Here is a 25857-nt window from a genome sequence, read left to right on the forward strand (position 1 = left end):
GATTAGGGAGAGAAAAAGAATAATAGTAAAAGGGAGGAGAGGGACCATACAAGACCTAGGAAACTGAATAATTAACCTGAGTAAGAAGTATAGAGGAATAAGATTAGAAAAGCAGAATAGAAACAATGAAACCAGAAACAGAATAGAAAAAGTATAGAATAATTTAAAAGGCCTGAATGATGAGAAGAGGGAAAACAAAAAGTAAAAGAAAGAAAAAAAGGTAAAAGAAAGAAAACAGAGAAAGCAGGAGGGAGAGAGAAATGAGAACAAGTAGATTGAAGATCAAGCAAAAAGAGGTAAAATGAAAGAACAACAACAGAAAACAGAAAATATAAAGATGAAGGAGAGAAAAGATACTGCGTAGGTAGAGAAAATTCATAAGCAAAAGAAAAGAAAAAAACAGAAACAAAGAAGGGGAAACAAAACAACAAGAAAACAATACAGTAGCTACTTGTTTTTAAAAAAGAGGTAGAAGGCAAAAAAGAAAATTCACAAAACAAAGGTAAACACTGAATAACAGCCTTCCCTCTTAGACCCCCAAGGATCTTCTCAGGCTGCTGCTCTTCACCAGTCATCACCCTGCAGCCTGTCCTCTGCAGGTTGTAAGCCAGGTTTTAGTGAGTAAAATAAGGAAAATAAAAAGGAAGCTTTTTTTTTCCTTTTTAAGGAAGACAAGAGATCTAGGAAAAGCTAATACAGAGAGAATGTCAGTGTGTTCCCTGTCATAAAGTTTCAGCTGGTTGCCTCATACCCCTGTATCACTTCTCAGAGAGGAGCCGGGGATTGAACCAGGGACCTTGTACATGCTAGGCAGGAATTCTTCCACTGGGTTGATCTGTCTCCAGGGCTAGACAGCCTTTCTGAAGCTACCCACCCCTTTTCTCTCTGGCAAGTTAGATTCCCTGCAGGCCTGCTGCTTGGCCTGTTGTTCCTTCTCCTCTCAAATACACCTCTAACTACCTAGGCGCTGGGCAGGGCAGCCTGCCTAAGGAGGTCCCTTCTCTCTGATGTGACCCCCTCTACCTAGGTGCTGGGCGGGGCAGCCTGCCTGAGGAGGTCCCTTCTCTCTGATGTGATCCCCTCTACCCGGGTGCTGGATGGGTCAGCCTGCCTGAGGAGGTCCCTTCTCCTCTCTGATGTGACCCCCTCTTCCTAGACATTGGGCAGGGCAGCCTGCCTGAGGAGGTCCCTTCTCCTCTCTGATGTGACCCCCTCTTCCTAGACACTGGGCAGGGAAGCCTGCCTGAGGAGGTCCCTTCTCTCTGATGTGACCCCCTCTACCCGGGTGCTGGACGGGGCAGCCTGCCTGAGGAGGTCCCTTCTCCTCTCTGATGTGACCCCCTCTACCTAGGTGCTGGATGGGGCAGCCTGCCTGAGGATGTCCCTTCTCTCTGATGTGATCCCCTCTTCCTAGGCTGCAGCCTTGCGCTCTGTGTGTCTTTGAAGAGCTGGCAGGGAGGAGGAAGTCTGCTCTTCTCTCACTCAGATACAATCCCCAGGAGCTTTGCCCTGGCTCATTATCTTGGGGGTAGGGGAGGGAGCCCTTCCCAGCGGCCGGGAGGACCGGTAACTCCCAGCTTGCTATTTCAACCGCCTCCTCTCTCTCCCCACTCTCCTTGGAGTTGAGAAGCAGTGTCCTGGTCCTTGTACCCCGAAGCAGGTTCACAACCCCTCTCAGTTGTTTCAGCGAGAGCTTAGCTTTCTCTGCCCACCACTTGGCCACCATCCCCCACTGTTCTCCGCTACTGCCTGTCCAGTGTGGGTTGGAGCAATGGCCAGGTCCCAGGTGGCCTGCTGCTGGGCATTACAGAGAGAGCAATTTACCACAATTTACCAGCCTCTTTCTCTCACTCTTCCCTGGATGTAGTACAGTGTTCTTCCGGAGTTCTGAAAATAGTTGATTCATACCACTCCTGCCTGTTTAATATTTGGTCTAGTGGAGGGTCTGATTCCTCGAGCTTCTTATTCCACCATTTTCCCACAATCCTATCTACTTATCTTTTAAAGATCTGGTGGGTTTGATGATCATACATATTTTTCTATTTTCACTTCATTAAGTTTGCTTCTATTTTTATTGATCAACTTGTTTTACTTAAGTTTCCATATTATTTATTGCTCTTCAAAATAATCCATATGTCTTCAATCTGGAAAACTTGAAAAATAATACCGTATCAAATAAATTAAATCTTCATGTGTATTTGGCTTAAGTATACAAGGGAAAGTTTATTATGATTCCAGGTTATTAATTCTTGGTGATAACATATAACGCAAAGACGAATCCTGTCCTATCAATTTAAAAAGTCAAACCATGCATACATGTATTTTGATTGACTTCTCTTAATAGACTATAAGAAAATTGAAAAGTAGATCAATTTTCTTCTCACCTTCTTTGATGTTCTGTTTCTTTTTTTTTTGGAGTGTCTTCCCTCAATCCTCAATGACTGGTGTTTAGTAACTCATGTTACCTGGTTCCCTGTGGGACAAGCCTTACTTTTGACCTCTTTTCTCATCCTTTGGTTTTGAGCCCTAACACCTTTCCCTATCCAAATTATCTGACCTAAGTGAGCCTCCTTCCCTCAGTAGTAAGCCCATCCCTACTGAAGATACCTGATCTGATAAACTCTTACTAAAATATTAATGCCTGACAATAGTTTAGAATATTACTTTCCTACAAACATTTGCATTTTTGAAAGAAGATTTATTTATTTCTCTCCCCTCCCCCTCCCACCCCAGTTGTTTGTTCTCTGTGTCTATTTGCTGCATTGTCTTTGTCCACTTCTGTTGTCAGCGGCACGGGAATCTGTGTTTCTTTTTGTTGCGTCATCTTGTTGCGTCAGTTCTCCATGTGTGCGGCGCCATTCCTGGGCAGGCTGCACTTTCTTTCGTGCTGGGCGGCTCTCCTTACGGGGCACACTCCTTGCACGTGGGGCTCCCCTACACGGGGGACACCCCTGTGTGGCACGGCACTCCTTGCGCGCATCAGCACTGCGCATGGGCCAGCTCCACACGGGTCAAGGAGGCCCGGGGTTTGAACCGCGGACCTCCCATGTGGTAGATGGACGCCCTAACCACTGGCCAAGTCCACCTCCCCCATTTGCATTTTAATATAGAACTTTCAGGTAAAGGGTTTTAACCTACAAAATTGGTGTTAGGTAGACCCTTTTCTATTGTTTGAATTAAAGAGTTTAGACAACTTTAAATATAAAACCAACTCCATAAATAATACAAAGATATGTATGAACTTCTTTAGAACATAACTTGCTGGAATCAGTGTAAACACCACATTGATTGTGTCATTTCTCTTTGAAGGCTGGTGGAATGAAGGCAGGGACATTTGACCCTTACCCTTCACATTCTTCTGACCCTTATGTGGTGAAATTGGCACAGCACATTTCCAGCAAAGGTGACAAGATTTTTCATCCACCAAGTGGACCAAAAAGTAGACCAATTACGAGTATAATGACCTTAAATGTCAAAAGGTAGGAATATATTACATTTGACCCATAAACCAAAAAAACCTGTTATCAACTTTTAGACCTCTTCAAATTATATATATATACACACACAGATATATATATATAATTTTATACATAACATATTTTGGTGACTTTATTAATTTCAGCTCCTTCCAGATGCCTGCCCTTTGTTGTATGAATTATCCTTTCCCATATTCTAAAATTCCCAATTGAAAAAGCTTAATTTATCTATCCCATGATTACTTTTATATTTAATTCACTCTGTATCTGAGCCATTGTAGTATACCATAATTTTTAAAGCAAATCTTTAACACTTTATTGTGAGTGGTTTGAAATTTTTAGATATAGTGCGATTGGCATAGTGGTATTTAGTACTATTCAGTAATAGTACTACATAGTGGTATTTAGTATTATTCAGTATTATACTGAATAGTACTACTAATAGTACTACTTAGTACTAGACATGCTAACATTGTCTATTTCTCAAAGGGATATTTTGGCCCTTGTTAAATTATCATGTGTATGTGGGCTCCAAGTTCTTAGCAATTATCATGAATCTTAATAATGCCAAGATTTCTATTCTTAACTTTGAAATAACTTTCTATGAAAACAGGAAACATTCAGTTTAATTTTAAAAGCTGTTAATATCACTTTATAATGCTTTGAGGAAAAGTATATGTATATTATTAAAGTATCTTAAAACTGAATTTTATCCAGGTTTTTGTATACTGTCAAAACTGAAAAAGAGGTTCTTAGGAGTTCAGAATTTAAATTAGAAAAGACAGTTCATCATTTTTGTGTGTACATGCAAGATCCTAAGTAATTAAGTAGAAGAAATCATTTGATTCTTTTCTATCTAGTCATTCAAAAATTTTGCCATTTAAGCTAATTTACATATTTCTAACTTTGATGTAATCATATTCTGAATTAGGTAAAGGACCAAAATAATATAACATTATTTTATCACAAAAATAAGACTGCCCTTTATTACAGAGGTGTACTTTTTCTTAAGATTCATTTTTAATTCCTCCTCCTCATTGTTTGCACCCACTGCTTGCTGTGTCCACTCTCTTCTCTTTAGGAGGGAGCGGAGCCTGAGTCCCGCCATGGGTGAGTGGTGCTCAACTGCTTGAGCCACCTCCACTCCCTGCTTTATTGTGTCTCTCATTGTGGTTCCTCTTTGTGTCTCCTTTGTTGCATCACCTTGTTGCATAGGCTTATGGTGCCAGCCCATTGCACCAGTTCACTGTCTTGCTCATCTTCTCCAGGTGGCACAGGGAACTGAACCCAGGACCTCCCATGTGGTAGTCAGGAGCTCAATTGCTTGAATCACAACTGCTTCTCCAACGATGTACTACTTTGGAGATTCACTACCCCTTACCTCCATTAGGGCAGTGCACTGACCAACAGAACTGACTAGCTAAAGATAATGCTTTTAAAATATTGGTGTGATGTGCTATCTTTTACCTAGCCAGGAATATTATTTTAATACATGAAGTCTTTTGGGAAAGAAGACATCATAATAAATTTATACTATCTTAAAACTTTGATAATTTGGAGTAATAATCTAAATTACATGATACTCAACTCTTACTTTCAGGAGACTAATAATGAGAAGATTCAGTAGCCCCGATACTTAAAAATATCTTTTTTGTTGTTGTTTTTTTACTTTATTCCCTCACACAGCATCTATACAGGGCTTCAAAATATTATCAACTTTTCTGACTGAATTATTATTCATTCAGCCAGTTGTTTAAATTAAAAAAAAAAAACAAAAAGAAAAGCATTAAATTTAAAAAAAAAACAACAAAAAGAAAATCATTTTATATTCAGGGACTTTTCTAGCACTAAATTTTGCTTGAGAATTTTCAAAACTAGAAAAATGATTTTAAATAAGGAAAATTTTAAATTTTATATAGTTACTTCAGGCATACAAGCCTACATTTATTCTGATATATACAATGACTATACTTTATGTACTTTTAGATGTATTTTTCTCTAAAAAATAAGGAAATTATCCTCTTGTCATGGGAGCATCATCTCTGAATACCGTCCAGCGTCAAGCATTTGATACACAGAATTGAAGACCCTTGGTAAAGCGGCTGTAATACCCATTGCTGTGTCATGTCTCCCACTGATATTTTCATGCACATTTTTCATCAGCCACCTGGACTGCACAAAATGTGGTATTTTAGCTGCTCCCCAAATTGTTAATAAGTTTATTCATTCTGCTTTCTACTTGCTTTCCATTGTCTCTTCTGTACAGCCATTATTAATATCCCCAGGTGGAAACTTTCTTTACATAACCTGTCTTTAATGTATCAATTATTTTGTACATGCTCTACCTTATATTAATTATTTTTGTTCAAGTAGATACATCTGATTTTCATATTCCTTACAGCATTTACCACAGTACTTTTCACATGGCTGTTTCTTCAAAGGTGTCTAATGAATAGCTATTCTTTGATATCTGTAGATGTCATTGACATCAACTAAATTTCTTTTGCATCTCGCCCTAAGACTATTATACATCTGTGTTAAACCGTGAGTATATCTCATTAGGAAAATTGTAACCCATTCAGCTTCTTTAAGTAGTAACATTGCATCTCATTGGAAACATAGTATATTCAAATATTATATAATTTCAAATTACCATTCCCCAAAACTCAAAGATAAAATTTCTTAAAAAAAGTCATAAATACCTATAATAGCTTCAAATTGTGATTAGAAGAACTATTAAATTATGCAATTTACACAAAATCAGACACAATAGGTCTATTATAAGTGAGGTGATGGTGAAATGAATAGTCCTTATCAGATGCAATAGTTCGCTAATTCATTTTCATAAAAAGACTTGAATGAACAGCTTCTGAAAATGTATGTGGAATGATGTCTTAACCCGTATGGGCTTTAATAAACTATATATGATGATACAACTTATTTATGCATATTTTATCTACTCTTCATAGCACTTTTGTGACAATTTTAACACAGAATTTGTGTTTAAATAAATATAAACTAATCTTTGTGACTGACTTTTACTTTCCTAGCCAACTGATTCCCTCAGAGATCAGGGTAAATTTATGTAATTTAGACTGTTCTCTTTACAGTGTTCTCTTTCCCTCTGGGCTAGCTGAGGGAGGTTTGGCCTTGGAGATAGGAAGATAAAGGGTTTATTCCCAGTCCTTTGACTTCTTTCTTTTGGCATCCACTTATCAGTACTCTGTCCAATTTATTTATATAATAGAATGGACAGTAAAATTAGAATTCTCACCACCCATCCTCACAAAAATGGATTTTTTTAAGAGGAACGGTTTAGGTTTTCTGTTTTGTTTTGTTTTTTCCAGAAAACAGACTTGAGAAAGTCCTATGATGCTCTAGCAAATGTGCTAGAAGAATAGCTGATTGCTCTTTTGAAAAATCATTTTATCCTTTGTTTAGTAATTTTGACAATATGGAATCTTTATTTTTACATTATCACAAATATTATCCTAAATTAAGTTGTAGCTTATTTTACCTTAATTTCACAACAAATAAACCTCTGGTGAGTAGTAGTTAAAATTGATTCCATATTTGTTTCCCTTCTTAAATTTATTTTCTAAATATATCTGGGTTATATAAAATGAATGTTGTTTTTTTAATTTTGGTGATAAAATTTTGTTTTTGGATTGTTATACTTTAAAATAGTTTTTCTTTAAACAAGTTTTTATAAGAATGTACAGATATCTTACTTGCACTTCTAGAATTAAATGTACATTTATTTTCCAATTTTAGGGCATTGAATATGAAGAACTACAAGACTTCTTCAGTGCAGTCCTATTAGCAACAGGAAGAGCAATTGCTGTCTAGACCCTAAGTACCAGTAATTCATTATAAAATGCTAATTATTTGAAAAAATATAAGCTCTTGTGAAACAGATAGCTCAAGCATTTAAAATAAAGTTAACCCTGCAACTCTAATACTCTCCCTTGTTTTTGTACTACTACTTAATTAATAAACAGTATTGGCTAATAATTTAACATGTGATTGCTGACCCATGTTTGGATCCATGTTTCTAAGCAGCATATAACATTTAAAAATTTTATGAAATCTTGAAGTATAGTTTATCATTTGAAAGCTTTTACTTCTAATGTTAAAAATTGCAGGGTTGCAGAGTAGGGGTGGAGGTGGGAGCTGCGGGGGTAGAAAGTGCATAGTAAATTTGTAATTGACTGTGGCTTCTTGGTTGTATTTGAAATTGTATTGATCACTATCCAAGCCTATGAAAGCATTCTTAATATAGAGGATAAAGATTGGATCCACCCAAATTGCATGGATTCACATGTACACACATGTAGTAAGGCAAATGTTCCATCTTATGCGCAGTCATGCCTTCTGTTTATGGCTTGTGTAAAGTATGACATCATTTACCCAATGGCAGCCCTAGGAGTTGCAAGGGGAGGGAATATGCACTTGTTTCCATATCATGAAAATTACAAAGTTGCAAGATGGGTGTCTTCTCCCATTCCTTTCTAGCCGTCCTGCCTGTCTTGGAGCATCCCATCCTCTTCTTACCTTCTAGTTCCTAAATTGCCTGTTCTCCTTCCTTCACCCCATTTCCTAAGTAACGAGATTCAAATGTATATAATTCACAGTGAGGTCTCTATCAGCAGTCCTCTTTCTACCAGGTATGGTGGTGGTATTTGTATTTAAAAATGAAAATTTACATGCTTCATAACTAATATTTTACTTTTTTCTAAAAGAGTACTTAAAATTCATATTGCCTATCCAAAGAGTATAGAATGAACACTCAAAAACATCAAGAGTATAATGTAACTCAAAGGAGAATACATCTGTCTTCATGTTAGCAATGGTGCACATAACTGAATAAAAGCTATAAAGTTGTATATAAATGTTACTAAACAAGCCTCGTAAATGTATCTCTTGAGATAAGAGGTCTGTATGCTGAGAATTCATTAAGGTCTAAATAACTGTTCATTTTCTCCTCTCTCTTTTGTCAATTACAATTAAGTTTTATTAATGTGCTTTTTCTAGCAGTGTACTCTCTATATAGTGTTCATAAATGAGAACACTAATGGCTCACTGAAGGTATAAGAAGTGGGATGACAATTGGCAGAACTTACAGTAACAGTCAGGCCAGTGCCTGCTTGATCAAACTGCTGGATGCCGTAGCCAAGGTGGCACATGAAATGACCATCACACCAGTGAAACAACTTTTTTACCACAGATTCAGACCTTAAAAGTCAAGAGTCATCACTTGACAGCTCAGACATCTAGTAACCTTTTTTCCCATATGATGCCTGTATGGGTTGAGTAGGTTTCTGCATCCACCATCAATGAATCATGGAAGGTATAGTCAGCCACTAACTTCTGCTACAAACCATCTAACCATACCTATGTAAGGCTCAAAATTGAAACAAAGATTGTGGCTGTTAACCTGATCATGGAAGAAAGGGTTAAATTTAGTAGACACTTAGATTAGCAAGAAACTCTGATAGGACTCGGAGAAAGTTAAGCATTAGCAGATGATATTTTTGGAAATCTTGCCCTGCTTCTTCAGAGAACGCATAATACTTTCGTATGTTAATGTTGTGGAACATGCCTTAAGAATAATAAGCCACGTTCAACCTATTACTAACTTCTGATTTTGAGAAAATCACTTAATCTCTTGAGACTCTTTCCTTATCTGACTTATTTACCTGAAATAATTATCATGAAGACCACATAAACACGTTTTGTAAGCTGTTAAAAAATTATATATAAAATCTTTTAAAAACTAGATCAATTATTATCCATCAAATAATTTACTATAAATAAGTTGTAAGGTAATTTGTCAATTTGAAATTTCAGCTAATTATAAGTAAAATTTCAAAAAGTGAACTAGTTAATCATATATATAGTATTACACATATACTTACATAGTCCTTACTATGTGCTAGGTACAAATCCATGGGCCTTACACATATATATATTTATATATAATTAAACATTTAATATTATAAAGACCATATGAGATAGGTACAATTAGTATCATTAACAAATGATGAAACTGAAGCAGAAATGATTCTTCTTAAATGCCTTTGGGTTACAATATTCACTCTGCAGCTTCTATCAGAATTAGAAAGCAGGGTAAGGTAGAAATTAGTGTTGCATTTTTTATAGGAAAGTCAAGTATAGAACACAAGTTAGTTAAGAAGAAAGAGGGGGAAGAACTTTCCAATTTGCTCCTGCCACATTTTAAAAAGGAGTGGAGGTTGGAAACCTGTGGAAAATATCTAGAGAACCATGGTGATACCATGTATCTCCTTTGGAGTCTAAGGCTTAGGATTGCAAGCATTAAATACTTACCTTAAAATGGTGTTATTGCCTTGCAATGTGTGTATTTCCCAAAACATATGTGAGTGTATATTACATATACTCCCCAGATACTCATAAAGCAGTTTATTGAGTTATTTTGTCCAAACACCTTGATGCTTGAAATTCTTGACAACATTCCTACCGAGTGAACATCTGAGCATGGAACATGGTGGAGGCATGCCGTATTAGCATGAAACATGTGGTGGAGGCATGCCGTATTAGCATGAAACGTGGCGGAAGCATGCCGTATTAACATGAAATATGTGGCGGAGGCATGCCGTATTAGCATGAAACATGGTGGAGGCATGCCGTATTAACATGAAATATGCGGTGGACACATGCCGTATTAGCATGAAACGTGGCGGAAGCACGCTGTATTAACACGAAATGTGGCAGAGGCATGCCGTATTAGCATGAAACATGTGGCGGAAGCATGCTGTATTAACACGAAATGTGGCAGAGGCATGCCGTATTAGCATGAAACATGGCAGAGGCATGCCATACTAACATGAAACGTGGCAGAGGCATGCCGTATTAGTATGAAATGTGGCAGAGGCATGCCATATTACATGAAATGTGAGCAGAGACATGCCATATTAACATGAAACGTGAGAAGAGGCATGCCGTATTAGCAGCTACATTTGACAAGGTTCCTTTGGTTGGTATTTGGAGGACAGGTCAGAGTAGAAGCAAGAAGGCCACAGTAACCAGGGGATGGTGGCTTGGGCAGGGTGGACGGCAGTGGTAGTCTTTGGGCTGCAGTTTGGAAAGTGATTCTTATACTGAATTAAAATCTGTCTCTCTAAAGTTTTTACATTAGTCCATGTTTTACTACTTAGAGGCATATAGAAAAAAAACAATTCCTTCTATAGAGGACAACTCTTCACATATTTGAAGGTAACTTATTTTTCTGAGTGTTTATTTCTTACATTTTATATGGGTTGATTTTCAGTTCCTTTACCACTCAGTCATTTCTTACCAGTGTGATAAATTTGACTCCTTTCAAATGTCTGATGCTTGGATTGATTACTTGGTCTAATCAACACAAACTAGATAAGCCTATCTTCTCCCTCTTTTTATATTATTGTGATCCACAATCTCCACAAACTCTCTTCAAACACTCTTACTTCCATATTTCTAACTTAGATATTATCAATAAGCCAAATCTTCGGCTTAAAAATTCTGAGCTAGATTTGTATTTATAACTCCCAAATAGACTTTTTTTTCCTCTTTTAAAAAATATCACGTAGATGGCTCAAATGCAATGCATCTGAAATGGAATCTGTCATTTTTGTCTCTTAAATTAGCTCATTTATTATTCCCTGATTCTGTAATGATATGTTCAAATACAAAGTAACTTAAAACAGAAATCTGGAAATTATCTATAACTCCTCCCCACTTTTTCATCAGACCCACTGTTCTACTAATATAAAAACCCTTAGATAAAGTACAAAAGCCATACCAGGTTTAAAAGTCTTTTTGAGACTTGTTGTCTTCTTTCCTCATTTCTTATTACCCTTTCTTGCTTTTTACATTTCAGCAAGGGTAGGTTTCTTTCAGTTTTTAAAATGAGCTACATGCTATCTGGAGGGATTTATTTAGGAGGGATTTGTATACACCTTTCCCACTGCCCATCTCCTCTTACCTTACTAACTCCAACTTTGTGGACTTTTATATATTTTTTAACTCATTGTCCTTCCTGATTTTTTTCAATGTACCAGGTATTGAACCCAGGACCTTGTACATGGGAGGCAGGTGTTCAACCACTGAGCTACATCCGCTCTGCCCCTTTCTGATTTTTGAGTTTCTGTATTCACATAGGGTCATCACATTTGTCACTTATTAACGTCTGCATCCTCTCTTAGATCATAAGCACCAGAGGGCCATGTCTATGTTGTTTATGGCGATTAACCCCTAGCACAGAGTGTGGCACACTTTGCAGGCTCTTAGGAAGTGTTTGTTAATTGAATGGTGGCCTTACTTAGTTATCTTTCATTTTCACTGAACTATTTGTAACTTTTTGAAAGTGCCTTTTGTTCTGAGCTATTCTGATGGTTCACAGGCTGTTTTCTTTTCTTGTAAAACTCTTATGCCTCATTGTCTTGCAAATGTCCCAATTACTACTCAGAACTTAGCTCAATACATAATAAAAACTAAAGCTAAAGAATCAGAGTCAAAACTTACAGGTTTAGATTCTATGTTAATATTTGATAAGGATTGATAATTAAATTAAAATTTAAGAAGATAGAAAAAGAACAAAAATAGAAAAGTAGACCTGAAAAATTAAATTGCCGTTTTGAAAAGCCTATCTCCCAAGAAAAAAAAAAGGGAAGAAACACAATATATTGTGATTAAGGAATGTATTTAGCCATAGGTATATATGATGGCAGTTAAACTTTGTACAAGCCTATACCAGACAGATACATTTGATGTTTTAAATGAAAATAATTGTTATCAGAAGTGACTCAACAAAGGGTGCATATATGAATGGACCAGCAGGGTAGAAGGAATTAAAATAATAGTTAAACTTAATAGCCAAAAAGGCACTCTGTTTAGATTATTTTGGAGCTAAATCCTTTTAAATCTTCAAGGAAAGGCTCAAACTTTTATTTTAAGTTGTTACAGAGTATAGAAAAATATGGGAAAATTTTCCCTTTTTTATGAGGAAAGCATAACTGGACATGGATAGCATGAAAAAGGGAAATAATACTCCACACACACTTAGGAATATATATGCCAAAAAAAAAAAAAAATCCTAAATCAAATACTATCAGCTCTAAGAAGAAATGAAGTCGTGAAATGTATGGCAACGTGGATGAACCTGGAGGACATTATGTTGAGTGATGGTGCCAGGCACAAAAGGACAATTATTGTGTGACTTTGCTATTATGAACTAAATATAATGAGCAAACTCATGGAGTTAATACCTAGAATATAAGTCACCAGAGAAGAGAGTCAGTATTATAAATATGGCACTTCTCTCTAAATAAATCAATAAATTTAATCCAATCAATAACATCCATACAGAATTCTAAAAATAAAACTTGACTAGACAAAATATGAAAACATTGCCAAGAAAAATTTGAAAGATAATGTTTGTTTTGACCAAAATATACTATGAAGCTACTTATACCATAATCAATGCCATATTGTACAGGGACTTCTGATTAGGGCTGGCAGGTTGGGCATACTCATTTGCTGGCCCTCCTTCTCTGACCCTAATTACAAGACTGAAATAAGCCCAGAACAAGGAATACTAGATCAGACAACAACCAGGTTTGAAAATTCTGAAAGGCAGAAAGAACACATAAGAATGGAGTTACTGACATTTAATTAACAGGGTATTTGGGAAATGCTGGGTAAAATCATGTGGAGAAGGCCCTGGAGACCCCTTGGAGCCAGGAAACTGGTGCCCTACGTCCTTCTGAGCCAAGCGCACTGAGGTGGCTGCCCCAGGAGCCGATCAGGTTTCTAGTTAGTTACACCTGGCCCCGTATAACACAGGCAGACCTCTGTCCAACCAACAGGACTCAAGCAGACTTCCTTCTTTACTTCTTCTAAAAGCCTGAAGCTGCTTTTTGTAGGTGATCAGCTTCTCTGCTGCAGCAACGTCTGTGTCCTGAACAGTGACTCAAATTTGTCTTTCAACAGATTCCTTCAGTCAACTTCTTTCTTCCCCCTACCTCCCTCGCATTCTCAGTGATGGCCCACTTTAGGAACCCCAGATGAAAAACAAAATACCTTGCCTCTAAATATTTGAAAGACTTGCCTAAGGAAAGTTGGGACTATAAGGAAAGTTCTTATTCTGACAGCGGAGGGCCCTGTAGTGTGGAGTGGCTCTCTCCTCTCTACGTATTCACCTTGGAGCACGAATGCCAGGCAATAGCCTTATACACACAATCATGTCCACAAGACAGCTTTCCTACAGCTAGAGGAGATCTAGTAGGAAAAGAGACGGCTTTAGTTTCCAGGCTGCTAAGGCAAATACCATGTAGGGGGCTGGCTTAACCACAGAACGTTTTTGGCTCATGCCTTTGAGGTGTCAGCGAGGTGGTGCTTTCTCCCCCAGGCCTGTGGCAGGCTGGGGCTGGCTGCTGGCCAGCAGGTCCTCGGCTTTTCTGTCTCGTGGCAGTGCCCATAGCAGCATCTTCTTTCTCTTGCAGGGTCATTGACTTCAGCTTCCTGCTGCTTCCCATGGCTTCTCTCCGTGATGAAGGAGATTAGTTATTATTTGCTCCTTAACTCATAACACAAAAGGCACAATTAGATTTTAACTGTAAATATTTGTAAGTAGGACTTTGGAGGATGTTACTAGTTCAGGTGTGCCCAGACTGAATGCGGGTGGACCTTAATTCAGTACGGCTGAAGTCTACACACAAAGGAAAGCGGACATAGGGAAGCCGCAGGAGCAGCCGGAAGCTGGAAGTCAACGGAACCCAAAGAGAAAGGAGAAGATGCCGCCGTGTACGTCGCCACGTGGTCGAAGAACAAGCAACCCCAAAGACTGCTGCCAGCCAGAAGGGACCAACCGCAAGAAGAAGCAGGCTCCAGCCTCTGAAACCGTGAGCCAATAAATTCCTGTTGTCAAGACAAGCCATTGTACAGTATTTGTTTTAGCAGCTGAGAAACTAAGGTATCTAACTTTCTTTTGAAAACTAGTAACTGTAAAAACATACAAAACAAAACCTTTCAAACACTGGACACAGGCAGTGTAGGACTGTGATCCATGAGAAAAAGGAAAGTGAGTCCTGGATTGCTTTTTTGTCTAGAGGCATTTTCTGGACTGCAAAGCAGACTGGTGAGTCTGAAACAAACACAGAAGTTTTGCTGAGTTGGGGCAAATTGGAATTAAAGGAGTCTAAAATGGCTGTTATTTGTAGGGTGGCATTCTAAAGAAGAAAGAGCCACACAGAAAAGGAGTCTTGAAATCTGTATAGGAGTCCCTTTTACTTTGTGCTAACTATGAACACATGCATGTGTAGGGTTAAACTCCATCAGGTAGGGCAAAAGTCACTAGGGAGCTATGAACTAACGTGTTCCCAGAGCTCATACGAGGCTGGAAAGCATTCGGATTCCCACTTGCGTGCAAAGAACCTACCATCATTGTTGATTTCCCAGAAGGGCAACTATAACAAAAGCTGCTCTAGACCCATTAGAACAAAAAATTTAAAAACTAACCGCAAAAGAATCAAACAAACACAAGTAATATAACTGCCTAACAGAACAAATCCCAACAATTTGTAAGGAAAAGAACAAAATTCAACAACATAAAATTCACAATGTTCATCTTCCAATTAAAAAATTACTAGACATACCAAGAAGCATGAAAATGTGACCCATAACCCAATGAGCAAACCATAAGGAAAAAGACAATGAGCAGACAACCAGCAAAAATGAGTAGTCAACAAACAAAAACAAATGAGCACAGAGTAGGTATGGCTGAAGCAGTCGGGCAACCGCCTCCCATGTGTGTGTGTGTGTCCTAGGTTTGGTTCCCAGTGTCTCCTAAAGAAGAAACAATCAGACAATGAGCAAAAACAGTGAGCAAACAACAACGACAATAATAACAAAAAAACAACAACTAAGAGGTATGTCTAATAAGCTAAAGTAGAGATAAAGTGGAATCCTAGAATGTACCTAATTAATCCAAAAGGCAGGAAAGGGGGAAAAAAAGAATAAAACAGATGGGAGAGATATAAATCAAATAGCAAGGTGTTAATTGCATTAAACCATATTTGGGAAGCAGACTTTGCTCAATGGGTGGAGTATCTGCCTACCACATGGAAGGTCCAGGGTTCAAATCCAGGGCCTCCTGACCCATGTGGTGAACTGGCCAATGTGCAGTGCTGATGCGTGCAAGGTATGCTGTGCCATGCAGGGGTGTCCCCTGCATAGGGGAGCCCCATGCACAAAGAGTGCATCCCATAAGAAGAGTCACCCTGTGTGAAAAAAGCACAGCCTGCCCAGGAGTGGCACTGCTTGCACAGAGAGCTGACACAGCAAGATGGTGCAACAAAAAGAGACACAGATCCCTAGTGCCACTGACAAGAATACAAGCTGACACAGAAGAAAACACAGTGAATGGACACAGAGAGCAGACAACTGGAGGTGGGGTGGGGAGAGAGATAAATAAAAATAAATCTTAAAAAAAAACCCACCATATTTATCATTGCTTTAAAAGTAAATAGCCTGTTGAGGCTCAGGGCCTGACTATCATATGGTCAGTCCAGAGATTCAGATCCCCTGGGTATATTAAACTCCAGCACCAACTACAATTCTGGTAAAGTAACAGGAAAGGCTTGTGAAAAAAGATCACATCTGAGTCCAGCTCCATCACACAGAAACACAAACTCCAACGTAGGGCCAACTGACATGGCACTGAACTCCATCTGCCATGACCATAGAACCTGTGGGTCTTTGTAGCCCTCAGAAGAACCAATACCCAGGGTTGTATCTACTTTATCTGTCTCTGGGACTTTGCTGAGGTGTGCATAAGGGCGACCCCTCTGATAACCTCCCGGCTCTTTTTCAGAGACTCATAGCCATATAAACTCATTTGTCCTTCCCATTTCCCCCTTGATTCAAGTCAAAAAGCATTTTTAACTTCTGTTATTATATGTAGATTGAGATATTCTCTGGTCCGAGTTGAACCTTTTATTCAAGGTCCTTTTCTAGTCACATCATCAGCTGGTATTTGGTAGTAATCCCTCAGCGCCAGGGAGGCTCATCCCCAGGAGTCATGTCCCACGCTGAAAGGAAGGCAATGCATTTACATGCTGAGTTTGGCTTCGGAGAAAGTGGCCATGGTGGCTGCTGGGTGTGGGGAATGGGAGGAAGAGATGAGATGTGGAGGCATTTTCGGGACTTGGAGCTGTCCTGGGTGGTGCTGCAGGGACAATTACCGGACATTGTATGTCCTCCCATGGCCCACTGGATGGAACGTGGGAGAGTGTGGGCTATGATGTAGACCATTGACCATGAGCTCAACGATGCTCATCACCAAATGCAATGAATGTCTCATGATGATGGAGGAGAATGTTGCTATGGGGGGAGGAGTGAGGTGAGGTGGGTGGGTGGTATATGGGGACCTCATATTTTTTGAATGTAATATTTTAAAAATGAAGAAAGAAAGAAAAAAAAAGTAAATAGCCAAACTCTGTGATTTAAAGGCAGAAATAGTCAGACTTGGTAAAAAGTCTATATGCTGCCTAAAATAAATCCACTTAAATATAAAGACACTGATAGGTTAAAAGTAAAAGGATGAAAAAAGATATGCAAATACTAATCTAAAGATAATTGGAGTGTAAATATCACTAGGGAAAAGGGGGCCATATCAATAATAAAGTGATTAGTTCATCAAGAGGACACAATGTAGTCCTAAATGTTTATGAACACATATCAGAGCTTTAAAACACAAGGAGCAAAAACTGGCAGAATAGAGTAGTCCATTCTCTCAGTAATTGCTAGATCAAATGGACAGAAGATCAGTACATATATAGCAGATTTAAGCAATTCTATCAACCACCTTTATTTAGTTGACATTTATACAACACTTCCCCCAACATCAGCAGAGTATACATTCTTTACAAATGTTTGAAACATTAAACAAGATAGACCATTTCCTGGGCAATAAAACAAGTCTCAATAAATATAAAAAGATTGAAGTTATGCAGATTATATTCCCTGACTACAACAGAATTAATCTAGAAATTAGTAACAGAAAAATATCTGAAAATTTCCAAATATTTAGAAATTAAACAGCATACGTTGGGTCAAAGAATAAATCACAAGGGAAAGAGAAAATTGCTTGAGCCAAATGAAAATGAAAACACAATAGGTCAAACTCTGTGGGATGCAGCTAAAGTAGTACTTGGAAGAAAAATTATTGCTTTCAATGTATGTATTAGAGAAAAATAAAGGTCCAAAATCAATGACCTTGTTTTCTACCTAAAGAAATTAAAAAACAACAACAAATTAAATCCAAAATAAGCAGAAGAAAGGAAATTATAAAAATATGAAAAGAAATCAACAGAGTAAAAAAGAGAAAGAGAACAAAAAATTCAATGAAACAAAAGGCCAATTTTTGAAAAGAGCAATAAAATTTATAAAACCCTAACTGCACTGATTTAAAAAAGAGGGAGAGAGAGAAATCACAATTACCAATATCAAACTAAGTAGGGATATCATTCACAGGTCCTCCAGACATTAAAAATATAATAAGGAAAATTATGAAAAATTTTATGCCAATTATTTGAGAACTTACATGAGATTATAAATTCCTCAAAATGCATAAATGATCAAAACTGACTTAAGAAGAAACAATCTGAGCGCTTTTATAATATATTAAAAAACTTGATTTTGCAACATAAAACTTTCCCACAAATAAAACTTTAGGCCCTCTGGTTAAATCAGTTAAATATTAAGGAAGAAATAATATTAATAATTTCAATCTTTTCTTTTAGAAAATAGAGAAGGGAACACTTTCCAACATATTTCATGACACCAAACTTATCTTGATACCAAAACCAGATAAAGACATTAAAAGAAAATAATATGCAGCCCCAAATCCTTCTGAAAATAGAAACAGAAATCTTCAGCTAAAGAGTATTAAATTGAATCCTGGAGTATAGACTAAAGGATAATACAGAAGAGAATCATGGGAAGATGGTGGAGGACGGGGGTCCAAGACTCAGTCCTTCCACCAAGCAATGATTAAACAGGCAGGAACTGTCTGATACAACTATTCTGAAACTCCAGAGGCCAAAAGTACATAGCAGCATCCAGGGAAGAGTAGAAGGAAGAAACTGATAAATCAAGGTGCTAAAATGCAAATGTATAAAAAGTAAAGATAAATCTACGTTTTGGACAGATATCTAAGTGATATTAAGTATGTGAGAGGACAGGGGCATAGGAAAAGTATGTGTGCTTGCTATTGAAGTTAAGTTGGTAACAAACCAAATATAATTGCTGTATATTTAGGATGTTAAAATTTAACCCTATGATATCCACAAGGAAAACAGATGAAAAGTATATCCAGATAGAAATGAGAAGGCCCTCAATATGGTACAACACAAGAAAGCAAATACATGTGAAAGTAGGCTTTAATGGAAGTGGGGGACAAAAAAGGCATAAAACTTAGAAAGGATAATAGCAAAATAGCAGAAGAAAGACCTGTATTGTCAGTAGTGACTTCAAATGTAAATGGATAAACTCTCCAGTCAAAAGGCAGAGATTGGCAGAATGGATAAAAAATCATGACCCAACTATATGCTATATGCAAGAGACTCACCTTCAAGTTAAAGATACAAGTCAGTTGAGAGTGAAAGGATGGAAAAAAACATATCTTTTTTTTTTTGCTGGGGGACAGATGTGGCTCAAACAGTTGAGTGCTTCCCACATGGGAGGTGATGAGTTTGGTCCTCACTGCCTACTGAAAACAAAAAAAGAACAAGCAAACAAATGGAAAAATCAACTCAGAGGAGCCTATGTGTCTCAGTGGTTGAGCACCAGTTTCCCATGTATGAGGTCTGGGTTCAATCCTTGGTCCCAGTACCTAAAAATCAACAACAAAAAAAGCTGGGGTGTGAGGGAAAAATAATGGTCATTATATACTTGTAAAGGGGACAATTCAACAGGAAGATGTAACAATTATAAATATATATGCACCTAACAGCAGAGCCCCAGAATGTATGATCTCACTGATTTGTAACAATTAGAATAACCAAACTCGTACAGTCAGAATCTAGAATGCAGGTTACCAAGGGACAGGGTGGGTCTAGGAAATGGAAGGTTAATGCTTAAAATATACAGGGTTCCTATTTGGCATGATGGAAATATTTTGGTAATGGATGGTGGTGATGGTAGCACAGCAGTGTGAATGTAATTAACAGCATTGAAATATAGATATGAATGTGACTAAATGCAGAAATGGTAGATTGTATATATGGTAACAGAATAAAAAATTTTAAATGCATGGAACTACACTATACAAACAGTGAACCCTAAGTTAAAGCATGGACTATAGTTAATAGTACAGTTATAAAAATGTACTGTCATCAATTGTAGCAAACGTTCCACACCAATGCAAGGTGGCAGTCATGGATTGGTGTGTGGTTTGTAAACCCACAATTTCTCTCTCTCTCAAAAAGAAAACAGTATTGGAAATAAATAAATAAATAAAATGGTAAGACTGGGAAAATGACCCTAACGGGAAAAGCTTGTTGATTTGTACTCTGAGAACAAATGGGCTCATGGGGAGAAAACAAAACAAACAAAGGATGGAGATAAAACTGTGTAAAGGAACCATTCCTCCCCTTGGATATTCACATTGCATATTAAAGATTCTGAGAAATTTAGCAGTAGACAGATCTTCTGAACATTATTTAATGGTTAAATGAGCAAACTTTTCCATGCAAAGCTAGCCTTTATATATATAGCATACCTGTTACCTAGTTTGAGAACTGTTGGGATAAAGTGGAGAACAGAGTCAAATTAAAATATAGTAACAATATACCTCCTGAGAGGCTCCATGTTGCTCAAATGTGGCCATCTCTAAACCAAACTCAGCATGTAAATGCATTACTTTCCCCCCAGTGTGGGACATGATTCCCAGGGATGAGCCTCCCTGGCACCAAGGGATTACTATCAAGCACCAGCTGGTGATGCAACTAGAAATAAACCTTGAATAAAAGGGAGAAATGGTAAAGACAAATGAGTTTATATAGCTAAGAGACTTCAAAATGAGTTGGGAAGTCATCAGAAAGGGTCATGCTTATGCATGTCTCAGCAGGATCCCAGAGACAGCCAAAGTAGATAAAACCCCAGGTACTGGTGCTCCTGAGGGCTATGGAGACACCCAGGTTCTATGGTCATGACAGATGGCTCTGGAGTTCAGTGCCTTTCCAGTAGGCCCTATTTTGGAATTGGTGCTCCTGAGTGTGATGGAGTTGGACTCAGATGTGACCTTTCCACACATGCCTCTTCTGTCACTTTTACTGAACCTGTGGTTGGTGCTGGGGTTGGTGTATGCTCAGGAGACTTGAATCTCTGCACTGGCCATGTGCCAGCTGGGCCCTGAGCCTCAGCAGAGTTGGATTTACCTAGGTCAGCTAACTGGGAGATGAGGATGGTCAACCATCACACCAGGGACCTGAGAGAGTCTACAACTGCAAGCAGGAGAATCCCATCCATCAGCCATGTGGGATCTAAGACCCTCTCGATTTAGAGGTGGAGTGGACATTGCCATCCCAGGGTCCTCAGGATGGAGGAATAAAATATGGATTAGAGTAGGCTTACTGGTATTCTACTATAAAATTATCATGACTCTAGTGATAGAAGAAACTATCATTGATGTGGAGACAGTGGCCATGGGAGTTGCTGAAGGCAGGGAGAGGGAAGAAAAGGTGTGATATGGGGGCATTTTTGGGACTTGGAATTGTCCTGAATGATATTGCAGGGACAGATGCAGGGCATTATATATCCTGCCATAACCCATTGAATGGACTGGGAGGGACTATAAACTACAGTGTGAACTCTAATCCATGAGGTGTAGCAGTGCTCCAAAATGTATTCATCAGATGCAATGACTGTGCCACAATGATGAAAGAGGTTGTTGATGTGGGAGGAGTGGGGAGTGGGGGTATATGGGAACCTCTTATATTTTTTAATGTAACATTTTGTGTGATCTATGTATCTTTTAAAAAAGATAATAAAAAAGTATGATCATACAAAAATATAGTAACAATAAATATTAAAAAGAAATTCATGTAACTATATTACACAGTAAGCCTTAAGTTAAACCATGGACTACATACAGTTAATAGTAAATTTTATCAAAATGTGCTTTCATCAATTGTAACAAATGTACCACACCAATGCATGGTGTTCATAACAGGCTGTAAATGGGAATCCTGTATTTCATGCATGATTGTTCTGTAAACTCACAGCTTCTCTAATAAAAATAAACAAGCAAAAAAGATAATAGAAGATAATATACCATGATCTAGTGCAGCTCATCCCAGGAATTCAAGGTTGGTATAATATTTCAAAATTAACCAATGTAGTTTATCATATTAACAGAGGAAAGGAAAAGAAGCATATCATAACTTCATTAAAAGCAGAGAAAGCGTTTGACACAATTCAGCGTGGTTGTTTGTGAAGCTGGTGCCTTCTTGAGCAAGGGCAGGCATCTTACTGCACATTCTGAAAGCGTTGGGTTCCCTAAGTTTAGGGTTCCTCTCCTATAATGACACCTGCTCTCTTCAAGTTGCCTCTAGGAATTTGAACTTGAGAACTAATGCAAAAATGGTGACTCTCCAGCTGCTGATATTGCCAAACTGCTCTTTATTTCTTACCCAGCAATCTTGTGTTTTCTACTAGAACCCAGGAAACACATTAGCTACAAGTAGGGGAAGTCTCAGAACCTAACTGTTCTCTCCAGTATAATAATGTATACTAATTCTAATTTCTTATCTTAAGAACCAGTCTAATCAATCACAAGGTATTTGTAATCATATACAAAAGTGAGTTTAAAATTTTGTGGGAAATAAAGGACTCAGAGAAAGGTTTTTGAAAAATTGATTTTAGAAATTTATTTACCTATCTTGGATGGAAGCAATTGGTACAGTTTACTTGGAATTCCTGGGGGAAAAAAAGGATTTTTTTTAAAAAGCTGGTAGTACTAATTATACCTTAGGATAATAAAAAAGTAAAAAGCCTGTTCCCTGCCAAAGTTGCTTTGTGCATATACAATGTACAACTAACATGAATTTTATCAATAGAGCAAAATTTCCAAATAATTCCAGAATCTAATAAACCAGATGCAAATCTTACAAAACTCGATCGTGTTCATTTTAAAATTTTCTTCTTATTCCTGTACTCTAGTTAGTACCCATTAGGGTGAAAGAATTTTAAACACCTCTCTATTAATATACTACAGTATACATACCTTTCAAATCAGGAGCTACAAGCCTACTCCCAGGGCTGGCAGTTTCTTCATAGGTATCATAGTTGTCAAAATGATATTTTTCCCTTCTTGACATATACACCATTCGTGACGGGTCATTATGCTGACTACAGATTTTATCACTTAAATTTAAATATTCTCGTTGAAGATTCCTCATCTCAAACTCCAAGGTATCTCTTTCATTCTCTATACTTCTAACATAGTTTTCTAAAAGTACTTTGTCTTCAGTAAGTCTACTGATGCTGTTTTCAAATTTTATATTTTCTTTACTATGTTTCTTTAATTCTTCTTTTAGAATCTGATTATCTGTTTTAATTTCCATTACCATTTTTGATAACATTTCACATTCCTTGCCCATTTCTGACAAGCTATTCTTATAAATACTTGCTTCTGATTTTGCATTTTTAATTTCTTTCAGAAAATTCTCTTCTGCAGTAGATTGGTATGTTTGAATATTTTCAACTTCTCTCTGCATCATTTGTCTAGCAGCAGTAGATTCTTGTAATGCTGTTTCAAGATTAAGTTTTTCATTTTTAATTGTTTCTATTATTTGAAGAAGTGTCTCTTGCTCAGTTTTTGCCAATCTTCCTTTCTCTTTTAGTTGCATTATCTCCAGCTGATTTTCTTTTAGTTCATTTTCAAGTGAGCTTTTTTCCTTTAAAAGCTGGTATGTTTTTTCCTCTAACATTTCTTTTTCATCTCGTACTAATAGAATATTTGTTTTCATTGATTCCATTTCGATACTCATTCGATTATTTTCAGTATTGACAATGGCCATATCATTTTGAGTTTTGTGTTCCTTATTTTTTAGTTGCTCTAATGTTTCTATTATTTGTTGCTTCTCCAAAGAAAGTTGACTATTTTTTTCCTCCAGAGTTTTATTTTGGCTTTGGAGAACATTATATTTACTGATTATTTTTTTCAACTCTTCGAGACACCCTTTTCCATCTTCTTCTGTTTTAATTAACCTGGCCTGAATAGTGTTCTTTTCTTCAACCAAATTTTTAAATTGCTTTTCATATATTTCAACCTTCTGCATCAGAGATTGTGTGGTAGAGACAAGAGGTTTTATTTTGGTCTTAAGGATTAGATTTTCATTCTCCAGTTCTGTTACTTTTTTCTGTGTCTGCATAGATTCTTTTAGGTAATTTTGTAAGTACTGAACTTTTGCAACACACTGGTCAGTAACAGAACTGACTTTGGATGTTTTCTCATTTTCAAAAACTGTTGGTCCTGGTTTTGCAACAAATGGTTGCCTTTCTCTGACTTCCATTTCATGTTTTGTTTGGTCAAGGAATGACAGTGTATCACTTGGAACTCTGAAATGGAATTGTAAATCTGCCATAGTCTTGCCAGTGATAGGAATCTCCTTATTATTTTTCTCATTCTTCTTTACCTTATGTATTTCACTCTTAGATAATTTTTTACATTTCCTACAAAAATTCAAATGTAATTTTGACACTGTTTCCCTGAGTGGGAGTAACTTATTTACTAATGCCTCTAATTCTGAAATTCTCTTTGATTTTATGTCTTCATTTAAGTTACCTTCTATATTTTCTTCCTTAATAAAATTAGTTCTTTTCTTGTGAATGGGAGAGAGGTCATATTTATCATTACTTTGAACATGTGCATCATTTTTTAAAGTTTGAAGTTCATTTGTAAGTGCAAGTTCCCTGTCATGTGACTTTTGAAGCTCTTCCTTCATTTGTCGGATAGAATGACACACAGTGTCCAGGTCGTCACAAAGTCCATGCTTGAGCAAAGGCTCTGTCATCTTGGAGCCACCCAGAATTGCTGCATTCGCTTGAGACATCACATTTTGAGGTGCGTTAGGTAGAAAACTGTGAAGGTTATTATAATCCTTTAACACGTCAGAATTTTCTGAAGGATTCATAATTATGTTTGAAACTGAATTATCTGTTGAAGTTCTCAGAGTTAAGATGTCCTTGAAATGTATCTGGGATGGAATATTTATACCTTGAGAGACACTTTTAGCATTATTGCTACTGAGTTTTTCTTCCACTGAATGAAGAGTCCTAGAATCTTCAAAATGATGAATTTTCTCCTTAGAAAGGATTTCTTCTTGATTCTCTATAGGCTAATAATAATAATAATAATAATAATAAACACTATGAATGTACTATCATTTGTCATATGACCAACACTTTAAGATAATGTTTTGTGAAGGGAGGATTTGGTTGTATAACTAAAACAAACATCACTTTCTATAGCAATGATCCTACAAGTATGATTCATTTTCTCCAGAAAAAATTAACAATGGTTGTTGTGAGATCTTCACAATTTGCTTAGAAATTGCACTATTTCCTTAGGGGATGAGGATCATAGCCAACCCTTCAATTTCAGAAATAGAAATTTATCATCTTTTATGGGGGAAGACAGAAGCAGTGGGTCAAATGGGAGTCTAAGGAAAATGAATATTCCCACTTTGGGGCCATTTGTCAACCTTAGCTTGAATTCCTAGTTTCTAATGGCTCCAGGGCTATGATTATGCTGGAAACAGGAGTTCTAACTGGTGCGTACACGGTGACTCCAAAATGGAGCTATTTCTGGGGAATTCACACAGATTTAGTCAATGCTAAAGGAAGAGGAAAACTCTTCAGTTGACAGATGGGCTATAAAAATGGCCTTCTGTTGCAATTTACTAAAGAATATTTGGGTTAAAATCAAATGCCCTCACAGACTCTAAGAGAAACCAGAAAACTTCAGATATTAGGAAGTAACACACATCATTTAGGGTTTTCAGCATAGAAATGTCCTTATTTTCATCTCTGACAGTCCATTCTTCCTGTTAAGAAGGGGAGAATATAGAGGTAAAGGTAATATGAGTGTGGTAACACTTATGAAGTACCTAAATGAAGAAACGATTTGTCTAGAGAAACATACCAAAGCCTTTTCAATGCATGTGCTGAGTAGTAAATTTTTTTCTGAGCTAAATTGTGGGTTTTCCACTTCGATAATGCTTTTGTTCAATATTTCACTGATTTCAGACTGTACCTTCAAAAGATAAATTGAGAGTATTAGAATTTGATTTCAGGTTTA

General features: G+C 37.3%; 2 protein-coding genes across 2 annotated transcripts in view; one reads left to right on the forward strand and one right to left on the reverse strand.

The window, feature by feature from the left end:
* The window catches only part of CFAP96 (cilia and flagella associated protein 96), a 67126-nt gene extending 59750 nt beyond the window's left edge, over positions 1–7376 (forward strand). The window contains exons 6-7 of the mRNA XM_004457786.3: positions 3310–3479; positions 7251–7376. Coding sequence (XP_004457843.1) covers positions 3310–3479; positions 7251–7299 — 219 coding nt within the window. The 3' untranslated portion in view covers positions 7300–7376. The remainder of the gene's footprint in view (positions 1–3309; positions 3480–7250) is intronic.
* Positions 7377–22397: 15021 nt separating this feature from the next.
* Positions 22398–25857, reverse strand: part of CCDC110 (coiled-coil domain containing 110) — a 42725-nt gene continuing 39265 nt past the window's right edge. Inside the window, exons 6-8 of the mRNA XM_071212556.1 lie at positions 25702–25812; positions 22780–24895; positions 22398–22472 (exon numbers count right to left, since the gene is read on the reverse strand). Coding sequence (XP_071068657.1) covers positions 22423–22472; positions 22780–24895; positions 25702–25812 — 2277 coding nt within the window. The 3' untranslated portion in view covers positions 22398–22422. The remainder of the gene's footprint in view (positions 22473–22779; positions 24896–25701; positions 25813–25857) is intronic.

Source organism: Dasypus novemcinctus, chromosome 29 (genome assembly GCF_030445035.2).
Source record: "Dasypus novemcinctus isolate mDasNov1 chromosome 29, mDasNov1.1.hap2, whole genome shotgun sequence".
NCBI classification, from domain to species: domain Eukaryota; kingdom Metazoa; phylum Chordata; class Mammalia; order Cingulata; family Dasypodidae; genus Dasypus; species Dasypus novemcinctus.